Consider the following 11,664-nt stretch of genomic DNA (forward strand, 5'->3'; position numbering starts at 1 on the left):
ACACTCAACTCTCCTCTCCTTCCCTCAGACACTCGTTTTTCCGCTCAGATCTTGTAGTCAAAAAACTTCCAGAGATAAGGGGTTATGGATGTCAAAAGAAATGAAACTTTATTCCAGACAAATGAAGTGAGAGCTCTGCAGACAGTCTAAACTCATGCAACATAACATGGGTCTTTTATACTATTCTGAACAGTGTGCTCATCTTAACTGGGGTTTTCGCCACAATTAATTACCCCTGTCTCAAGACCAGCCCATACCACCTTAATGATTTCTGTCTCCTTAGTTACCCTGAGGCCCCAAAACCAGCTCCCTTAGGTCCAAAAACTCCATACCATATGGTATTTTTCTAACTCAGTACACACTTATAGTAATATATAGAATATATAGAATATAGTGTAATTAGAATATACTCTATAGTTTTTAATTATGCTTATGCTCTATAATCTCAGATGTCTGGCAGACTCTCATCATGAATACCAGCTCATCAGCTGAAACTAAATTCCAGCAAAACTGAACTGCTGTTCATCCCAGGCGATTCATCGCCATGTCAGGATCTTGTGATCTCCCTGAACTCTCAGCCTCACTCTTGGTCACTGCAGCCAACCTTGGGGTGACCTCGGACAATCAGCTGTCCTTTTCCTCTCACACCGCTAATCTGACACGCTCATGTCGAGTTCTCCTTTACAACATCAGAAGGATTCCTCCATTTCTCTCCACACAGACTGGACTACTGCACCTGGCTCCCGGCAGGTCTGCCTCCAAGCGCCATGCGACCCCTGCAACTGATCCAGAATGCAGCTGCAAGACTTGTTTTCAACCTTCCTAACTTCTCCCACACCACCCCAGTGCTACGCTCCCTCCACTGGCTTCCTGTAGCTGACTGCATCGGATTTAAAACACTGATGCTTGCCTACAAAGCCAAAAACTCCTCTGCACCACACTCCCTCCGATCCTCTAGAACCGCTCGACTGGTCCCACCATCTCTCAGGACACAACGAAGAACTGCATCGACTCTTCTCTGTTCTGGCACCTGGGTGGTGGAATGAACTTCCCCTAGATGTCCGAACAGCTGCGTCTTCAAACAACGTCTAAAGACCTGCCTCTTCCTGAAGAACTTAAATTAGCATTATAATTTAATAATTTAAACATTTACATTTAGGAAATTGTATTGTCTGCGTGTTTTTCTCACTATATGACCTCCCCTACAGACAGAAAGCATTCTTAGTCCGTAACCCGGTGAACCTGTAGCAGGTTGTATTTATTGATAGAGACTTCAAAGCACTTCTGTAAGTTACTCTGGATAGGGCTTCTGCCAAATGCCTTTAATGAAAATGTAGATGTATTTGCATTCACTCAACAGTTCCTAAAATAAAGTTAATACCTTAGGCACTGGGCAGCGCACCGAGTCCAATATGTGGTTCCCACCTGACAGCATATAAAACCTACGCACTAAGGCTCAGGGCCATTTCTTGGACCTGTATATTGCAGACATAATACTGTTCTGAGGGGCCAAACCCACAGACTTGGGGATGCCACACCTCTCCATTCATCTGTCCTCATCAAGTCCATCAAGTCCTCTCAGCGAGGAAGTTGCCAGAGTATTCCTCTCACTGGTGAGTAACAGCAGGGATTCAGAGCAGAACTCTTTTTCACATTTTATCTGCTGAATTCTCGACAATGTGGTCAGGATCAAGAAAAGATCTGAAAACATGGAAAATATGCCACAAGGTATTGTGTCCTGACAGTGAGTCAACTCTGTGTCGGTAGAGAGCTACGCCTGTGCCTCAACATTTCCCATGATTCCTGAACCACCTCTGGGTGCTGGTGCCGCTCTACTGAACATATGCACTGGTTAGCGAATCTGCTGCTCCACTGTGCTGACCAGGAAGACGACTTGCCCTCAGTGAGGCTAGCTATGGATGAGAACACTTGAGCAGTGTCTGTGTGAGCTGGAGGGCATTCCAGAACCTTGATGCAGAGGTCCAGGGTGGCATGTGATTCAGACTGAACATGTCAGAGCCAAGGCTCTCAGCATGGAGCTCTGGGACGTGGAAGGCAACTGCTGAAAACCTGCTATATGCAATCTTCATGTCATGCAATCTTTACACTGACTTACATAGAATTCTGCGGGGAACGTTGAACAGAAAGGCACATTTGGTGCAGTGGGTCGAGTTGCTGTGTCCAGACCCAAACGAGTCGCCGACATTTTAAGTGTGGCAGTCATGACTGATTTGCACCACGAGGCGGGTTCGGACCTCGGGCTATCAGGAAGGCTTTGTGCATGGTTTCAGTTCCAAGATTAGCTATTTTAGCCGAGTCATCTCTGTAGGCGATGTCTCTACACTCTCAGAGAGACGTATGATGTATATCTTGAGCTTTTTTTTTCTCTGCATGTAGGCCAGCATCAATCCCGAGTGTTGGCAGTTCGCTTTCAGGACAGGTTGGATTTGGGTGGCCTCAACAGCGAGGACTTGGCCTGCTAGTAACTGTTGTGAGGTTGGTATTGGCATAGCCTAACATTCTTTTCAGGGGTCCTCTGGATTTTATCTCACAGACTGATACGGAGACACTGTCATACTCTGGCTCTAATAGATTCAGGCACTGCATGAGCACAGGATCGTGGTGGGTCAGACTGCACATAGCGATGTCCACTAGGATCAATAAGCAATATGGAAGTGGGTTCTGGCCCGGTGAAAAAAAGGCATGCCTGGTGGCACTAGGCAACGGAGAGAGTACTTTCTTCTGTTTCACATGTAAACGTACAAAATAAACACGTCACACTACACTATCTAAAGATTTACCACTTCTCAAAATGCACTCATCTGGAAGCCCTGCAGCTGAACCGCTGATTCTGACCGGTGTGTGTTCGAATGCGTGTTTCAACGAGAAAAATAGACACAGTATCATAAAAAAAGACAAAACAAACAGATTTGTCATTGTAATATTGTTTATAAAACTACTAAACACACAATATGTTCTCATTTTATTTGTGTGTTATTTTGACCAACAGTCACCAGAAAGCGTTTCCATTTTCACATTCTGCAGAATTCAGTAGTTTTGACACGAAATACAACAAAGTCACATCATTTTTACTAGAACGGAGTACAACATGTTAATAATCATATCTAGTAGTGTGGAACTCACAATAATCACAAACACAACATGCCACAGTTCTATATTTGTTTATTAAACAGTGCAGTACTTGCACATTAGTTCACAAATAGCCAAGAAACACAAACTGCAATATTACAAACAAACGATACGTAACCTATATGTGCAGCACTAATAATAACAACAAAGTATAATAATAATAATAAAATGCAAAGCGGGGTGGACATTTCAGTATCCTACGCACCCAGCACAATTACGTTTCATGTCCTAGGCTATTATTATTTTTTTATTTGTAGTTTCCCAGTGGAGAAACCTGCTCCTTAAGGACTTTCACATGAATATTTAAATGTAATGAGCTTCACGGTGGTGCGATGCACATCAACGCTGGAACTGTGGTACGAGTTATTCGTTCCGACTCCCACCGCCTGCTGCACTACACACATTTAAGTCTTTTCTCATCCCATCAAACTTCATCAATACTTGTTAAGCTCCGCCTCCACGAGCGTAGCAACATCACTCTCCATCTTAAGGTTAATCGCTCTTTCCATCATGCGGTGATAAAGCTTTATCTCCACGAGTGGGCGGAGCTGATCACTCCTTTCTTTTAGCCACTGCTCACGACTGATATGAACAATGAGATCGCTACTCGGTCCTTCCGCTCCGCCGCGGATCAGACCGGCCACGCCTTCTTTTATCGTTCGAATCTCGTGCTCCATAAAGAGGGCGGGGCTTCTGTTTCTGCCCTGCCCAGTTTTGCGAAGTTTAATGCAATGAGAAGCAGGAAGGAAGTTGCACAAAGTATCCAGGAAACGAAGCAAGCCGAGATGATCGCTGCAAGGTAAAGGACAGGAAACGTCATTCAGGGATATGTTAACTTACAGTCAGAAAAATTCATGGTTTAGTTTGTACGATTAAAAATAAAAACCTGCAGTAGATATCCAGTACTCCGCTGAAGGAGCTGCAGGCTTTCCAGTAGAAAAGCAGGGTGCCGGACGGTCGTGTGGAATTACTCAGCATATAACGAGGATTGATTTTTATTCGTTTAGCTCTGAATTTCTCCTCCAAAAAGCCTGATACGTCCACGACGGTGCGATCAGTACTTACGATGTTAAAACTCCAACACTCGAACGCTACCATCAGACTCAGCAGATCTTCTCTGGATTCATCTAAACAGTGATAACAGAAATCAGAGCTGCATTCTGCTAGGTGACGTATCACGACCCCCAGCACACATGATGATGTTTACTGTGGACGTATTAACACCTGCAGGTTGTCTTGCTCTGGTTAGTGTTAACAGTTAATAATACCAACATCACATATAATAACGGAGTAGCACGCATTACCCGAGTCAATGCTGCAGTCCTCGAAGAGACGCGGCTGAAATTTCCCCTCCAGTGCACCCTGTAAATCTAAATTGATCAACTGGCAATGCCGAGATGCACTTCCTGCTTCCTTGGTAGGAAAGCACAGCAGAACAGAGCATTTAACAGGGTCAAAGGTCAATAACGGGGCAAGATCAGTGACGAGCAGTACGGCTGGACCACTAGGAAACTTGCTTCTTTTAGCATTCGGAGGTCCAGGAGGCACAGGGGTCAGGGGTTCAGGGTAGCACACGATTTTATTCACACTTTCAACCATAGGGGGCGTGGCTATGACAGCAGCGATCATGTGTTCAGGTTCCGTCCTGAGAGACAAACCGGGTGGGAGGAAAAGAAACATAAAGAGAGAAGTAGCTGAAAACACCTGCAGCATGAAACACAGAAAAATGAGTTGTCTGTTCAAAATCAAATCTTAAGATTATTGTTGATATATAAATAACATTATTATATAAATAAGTTTTTAAAAATGGTTACGAGACAAACTTACAACAGAATAAAACAGTACAGAAAAGAGACGCGAGACGACGTCACTGTACGAGATAAAATCATCTGAGAATGAATTAATTGACATCACAATCGACTTAAGAAAAAGAAAAGACAGACATCAGAACAGATTACTGAACAGATTAGATTAGAACAGAAGACTACCACATGAGGTGAAGTTTAGAGTAGAATAGAAATAGAACGACTATCAGAAGTTTTATCACAGTTAGAGAGAGAGAGAGAGAGAGAGAGAGAGAGAGACTTTCAGTCTGTTCCCATAGAAACCAGATTGGAGGATGTTTTGAAGGACAGATATCTGAAGCACATGAACACACTCCTCCGTTTCAGTGTGATATCTGTTCGTGCAGTCTCTTCTCTTAAACACGGCCTCCTCATGTATTTCTCCTTCACTTCCCTCCGAGTACGTGAGGATAAGAAAGGGAGGACTCGAGGCCGATTGTGTTTGAGAATTGAGACGTCCTTGTTCAGGGGGGCGTGTCGTGAACCAGCTGTATCACCCGTCACTGGGTGTAACACACGCGAACATTACACACTACATTAACATCACTGGAAATGTTCACTGATTTTTATCCGCTGAAAGATTTATATTTGGACCCATTGTTTCTGTTTTATAACGTGACACGCTGTTTTTTTGTCTTAATAACTTTGTGTGTATGTGTGTGTGTGTGTGAGAGAGAGAGAGAGAGAGAGAGAGAGAGAGAGAGAGAGAGAGAGAAATAGTGAGACAGAGAGAAAGAGAGAGAGAAAGAGAGAGCAGAGAGGCTGTTAAAGGAACGACTGTTCATAGCTGCTATAACGTAAGAACTGGTTTCATAACATTAATGTAACTATAAATGGATAAAAAAGCATGATGTGCCGTTCTTTAATTGACAGAATATTGTTAGCGTTGACAAGTTGCTGTGGTGTAAGAGCAATAAAACTTTCAGGGATGTGCAGTTATAGGAAAGTAATGAACGTTGGCATGGTAACAGTAACTCCGCTGCATCACGCCACCCTGCCGTTGATTATTTTCCCGTAAATGCACACCACAATGTTTTATTACTTACCTTAATAATAATAATAATAATAATAATAATAATGATAATAATAAGCTCTTTGATATGCATTCGATATTTAATATGCAATGTATTATTATTATTATTAGACTGATCGTTATACATTTGATTGGTCTGCGCTAAAAGAGCGCCGAACGCGAGCCTTTGGCCGATGACTCTGTGCCAGACCCTCTCCACTTTCGGGAGACTCGCATCCGAATTCACTTCCATCCTTACACGTGGAGTGCACTCGTCCTCCTCGCTCTGTTCATCATCCAACAGAGACACCAGTCCTTCCTGTAACGCAATAAAGGAATACAGGCTGTATACAGATATATATCCTGCACATTGCACTGTACACACTGCGTACTACACACTATTCCCACTACTACAATACAGTATATGAGTATGAAGGGTTGAAGGACTGAAGGGTTTAAATAATTCATGTATGAACACACTTATCGCTTGTGTATCATGTGAAACGTGTGACTAGACGTGCTCCGTAACTGGAATGTTGTCTGAGACAAAAAGGTTGATATAAAAGTGTGAAATAAAATAAAAAGACCTGCAGTGCAGGAGGTGCGGCGTGCTTCCTGTCCGATAAAAGGTCATGCAGAGCCGATACACACTGCTGGATGACGTGGTCTTTAACACGCAGGTCTCTCCGGAGGTCATGGAGGAAGGTCAAGCCGCTCTGATACACACACACGCACACGGTTATTTATTTTATTCTGACTATCAGTGACTTCAAACAACACCAGACGTTCACAGCTCACACGTGGAACACCTGAGCGACGTGAATCAGCCGTCAGTCACGTGTCCCGGTACGTGTGCTCAGCTGAAACAGAAATCACAACAAAGAAACCCTAATAAGGTAGGAAAGTGTTAAAAAATAAGTTTCGAACCTGCAGTCTGGCCTCTAGAGCGTCAATCGTCAACCTGATGTTCTCTTCTGCCGTCTCGCACCGATTTACGTCTTCGCTCTCCGTTCTTCTGCACTATACACAAACACACGTTATTTTCCCGCTGCACTGCATTGCACTCATCACTGTATTGTCGTCGTGTCGCACTCAAATGCAATCACTGTCCAGTCACAACCCGAAGCCATTACCCACATCTATTACAAGTAAAAGAACCTCAAGAGCTGATTATTATTCAACATGAAGAAAAGAAAAAGTGAGGAGACGATGATGGTAACTGACGGAGTAACGGACGCCACAGAGATCCGTGAGGAGGAACCTCCCCAGTATTTCGTCTGCCGAGTCGATTTCCTCGAAAAGCAGCAACATCTGCTCGAACCCTGCACCAACAAAATCGTCCACAAGCAAAAGGCGCACATCTGTCCAACATGCAGCCACCTGGGGGGAAAAATAAGGATCACTTTATATTACATCTTTCATCAATGAGAAAACGGACCGGACGAGTTCCTATAGGATCTGCCGGTCAAAATCCTCAAAAGACACGTGGAATACGAGTCTCCACTTTAAACCCAATCGGGACGCCTGAAGGGAGCTTGGCCACGGCTGGAGTCCTTTCAGTTAGGTTTCATGTGAGCTCAGAGTATTTAGAGCTTTAAAAGGAAATTGTCAGCAGGGGCACTACCATGGCATGGCATGATGCAATATGTAGGCTAGAAGAGGCAACGTTACCTCAATTCCCAGAGTCGACGTCTAAAGGCTCCTCGATGCCTCGTCTTAACACGTCCTTTTATTTAGGGTTGATGTGAATGGTATCAGGCATCACGTTTACTTCAGCTTCAAAACCAACATCCAAAACCAGGTGATGCGCTGATGAAGAGACGATCTGGACGTATCGAGTAACATTAAAATCACTTAAAGCTCTTAAACGTAAAACTCAGTACAAGTTGTTCAGTGCTAGTTTCACACAGCAGCAACCAACATCAACACGATGCGAAGTGGAAGCTGATGCTGACATGAGGAGCGTTTTACTCTGCTCTGTTTATGTGTTAAATATCGGCCGTGAAAATTGGCACTTGGACTACAACGCTTATTGTTTATAACGCCGGTGAGCTGATCTGCTTAGCTGAAGTGTTTTAGCTTGTTAGCCTGGATGGAATAGCGTTTTAATGGAGAAGAGCGTTTTTTGTTCTTTTTTTTTTTTTTTTAAACACTACTTGAATCGGCGAAATCACAATTGCACAAAATTGTTCTGCACGCTCTTTCGCAGTGATGTTTGTTGGTAAATTAGACCTTTTAGCTGTACTCGTCTTCGACGCATGTGAATGGAAGAGCGCTTTGGCTGAACGTGCGTCATGATGACGTGTCTCGGCGCAAATCTGCGGTAACTTTAAAAACTGCAAGCTCCTGCGAATATTTCAGAGTTTGCTTGATTTCGTGTTCATTTCTGCGATTGAACAATCCTGGAGGGATGGACTAATCATCAAGAACAGGGTTAGGGTTAGGGTTAGGGTTAGTACACCTAGGATTGTTTGTAGACATTTTTTTTTCTCAACTCGTAGTAAATTTACTATTAAAAATGTGTTACCAGGTTATCTTTATTGTAGGAAGATGCTGTAGTTCCTTCTCTTGATATTTTCACAGAACACAGTTTGCAATCTGTTTTGACTGCCATCGTTTATCGTGAAATACGTCCAGATCGCAGTCCATTGGCGCGACGGCATCACGTAGTACCACCTGGGATCGGATGTTGGCGTTGGAGGTAAGATTTTAATTGGTATTTTCAAAGCTCAGACTGAAATTTAACATTCAACACCATCTGTAATGTTATGTGTGGAACTTCTTTCACCGCTTCTTCATTTGAGGCAATGTTTTTGTTTTTCTGGAAGAAGAACCATTTCATTAAAGCTATATTTCAATCATCTGTTATTAAAGAGTGTACAGAATCCCTAGGACCAGAGTTGAGATACTGTGGGATATGAGGTCTTTAATATACAACATGGCAAACCGTAAAAGCACCATAAATGTACGCCATTGCCTACCTTGAAGGTATCTTTCCACACGGCGCAGACGTTCCCATGCTCGAAAACAACAACGATGAGACAGCCGCTTCCTGTATGAACTGTTCGAATGCTTTGGGGCTCTTCGTACGGCAGAAGACATACTTCTTCTGGAAGTCCATTTTCAAACCAAACCAACTGTTTCCTACATGTAGCAGCCACCAGAGTAGATCTCAGCGATCCATCTACTTCCATGGCTGAAAGCACCAGCATGCACCGCACAACCGAACTGTAAGCACTGGGTATAAGACAATCAGTGCTAAAAGTTCTTCCATCCTCTATGAAGTAAAGAACAGTTTTATCCTCCACTTTATTTCCCATCTGCTCTTCTGACATCTTTTCTGAACCAAGAATTGCTAAAGGTCTTTGAGGAAGGGGCAACTCGCCAAGAAAGCTGACCTTCACGCGTACCGGGACTTCCTTCACACTACCAGTTTCAGCGGACGTGTAGAAGACAACGTCCTCGTGACTCCAGACCAAAGTGGGTCCGCGCAAAATCGAGACATCGTTGCGCATCTCGTAAGGTAATGAAAATTCCACATGTAGCTTTGCGCTGGTCCTACTGCTCAAAGAGTAAAGCATGTACTTAAACCCATGAGATCCCTTCCTGTGAAGCTTCAACAAAATGCACAGGACTTTCTGCCTCGTTTTCACGTTCACGGCAGAAGTGCAACGAACGATGCTGACTGCTCTGGAGGCGTTTTCGTACATGGGGATTATTTCATTGTCTTTGTTTAAGAAGGTGCCAGAGTCTCGGTTGAACGACGTCCGCCAGAAGGTGATCTCAGAGGCTTTTGAGCTCGGATGCTTGCACTGAAAGATGACAAGGTCACCATGCAGCGTCACCATATGGACGCGCTGATCTGAGGCCATCTTTGTGATTAGATAGTGGCAGAAGTTGCCATGAGTCTCAACAGAAGAAAAGACAGCAGTAATACGTGCCAGAGGAGGTACGACGTTAAACAGGGAGATGTGATAGGAGCTGGAGTTGTGAGAGGAGTTACAGCAGTTGTGACGGGTTTGGCAGGAATGCAACAGAGACAGAAACTGCGAAATGAGTTGCGACAATTACAACTGGAGTATTGGAAGAAGATATAACAAATGTCATATTACGGTAAAACCGTAATTATGAAACTTTTCAAAAAGGGACGCAAGAACTTAGGAAGGAGATTAACCTTAGGTTCACACTGGCACAAATCCAAAAAAATTGATGCCCCAAAATGGATGAACCATAGTTTCATCTTATATATACGACCTCTCGTTAAATGTAAATGGAGACGTTACGAAGGGAAAATAAAGCTTGGAAGGAAGTAGCAGAGATCGCTGGTAATTTTAGTGTGTGTACGTAACTAGTACAGATAACTCGCCTTGCATGCCACAAATCAAATAACCAATTTTCTCACTGATTCCTGCATTATTTAATTTGCGTAGTTAGCTTTAGAGACTATATATAGCCACTACCACATGGGGTAAAAAACAATGGTGGTCAGGCCACGTCCACAAGCGACAAATCGTCTTATTAGTGCGAACACAAGCTGAAAGGAGTCGGAACAGAGACTTCCAGCCGCGAGACATCAGTTTTGAGTTGTGTATCATTCTAACGAGACATCTGGAAGGATGTTTTTGCAATTTGTAACAGGAATTTCAGAAAGTTCAACAGTCGTGACAGAAGTTTGCAGAATTTCCACAGCTTTTCCCTTCAGTCTCGATGAAAACTGTTCAAAAAAGGGAAATAAATTATAAGCTGGATAACAGTGTAAACAAAATACATCACTTCAGGAAATAATATTAGTTAGTGTACTGTATTGTATACATTGTACTGCAGTTGATGTTAAAAAAAAATATTGCCACCTTAAACATTTAAGAACAAGACAAATACCTGAAGAATAACTATATGTAACTGGTGTTTACACACAATACCTGAGTGAGCTCGTGCCTCATTCCTGTCAGGAAACCATTCCCGCCAAAATATTTCCCCTCCGCATCCGTATTCCGTGACTTCCTCTCTCAAGCCGTTCTCCGATTGGACAACGAAACTATTATCCAATCCTAGCTCAGGTGCCGGTATAGAGTGATCCAATCCGAGCTCAGGTTGGGCGGGGCTTGTTGGAATAGCGACAGTGAGCCACTGTTTAGTTTTTTTCTCCCAGAAACCTGTTCTTAAAATTAGTCTATCTATCTATATACAAATATTTTTATCAAAATAAGTTTTACCTGCTTTAACATAAACGTCAAGACTAATCTTGACTCAGTATACCGCGTACACCCCGCCCCCAAACAAAAGTTTTTCCTTGGCTTCGCAGAGCCAAGATGGCGCCCATTAGGTTACAGTTTCAGAGAGTCAAAATGGCGGACAACGAGTTGCTGTTTCAGGAAACACCGCTGTTTTGCAGAATCTCGGCTTAAACTAGTGACTGGTGTTGCCAGATTGGTTGTTATGTTAATTTTAACATAAATTACAGTTGTTGTTTTTTTAAATAACACGGATTTTGAAATGTCATATACAATGTTTATCATTGCACATTATTGAACTAAACATTATTATTAAATTTCCACTGTAACAAGCAATTATTGACTTATTTTCGTGGAGGTGTAACTGTTTTTTTTCTAATCATAATGAAAGTTAAACCCTTTAGTTAATCATTATTCTTGAATTCTG

The 11,664-nt window shown here is 43.0% G+C and overlaps 1 protein-coding gene across 1 annotated transcript; it reads right to left on the bottom strand.

Annotated features, from left to right (window-relative positions):
- Window positions 1-3,166: 3,166 nt before the first annotated feature.
- fancb (FA complementation group B) lies at window positions 3,167-11,196 on the bottom strand. The gene is made up of 9 exons (XM_017470688.3): window positions 10,926-11,196; window positions 8,988-10,720; window positions 7,231-7,386; window positions 6,934-7,026; window positions 6,594-6,722; window positions 6,153-6,325; window positions 4,455-4,795; window positions 4,037-4,277; window positions 3,167-3,942 (listed from the first exon to the last, which is right to left on the bottom strand). Exons 2-9 carry the CDS (start codon window positions 9,876-9,878, stop codon window positions 3,585-3,587), a joined length of 2,382 nt encoding a protein of 793 aa, XP_017326177.1. The 5' UTR covers window positions 9,879-10,720; window positions 10,926-11,196; the 3' UTR covers window positions 3,167-3,584.
- Between the last annotated feature and the right edge of the window lie 468 nt (window positions 11,197-11,664).

This window comes from Ictalurus punctatus, chromosome 6, assembly GCF_001660625.3.
Source record: "Ictalurus punctatus breed USDA103 chromosome 6, Coco_2.0, whole genome shotgun sequence".
Lineage (NCBI taxonomy): Eukaryota > Metazoa > Chordata > Actinopteri > Siluriformes > Ictaluridae > Ictalurus > Ictalurus punctatus.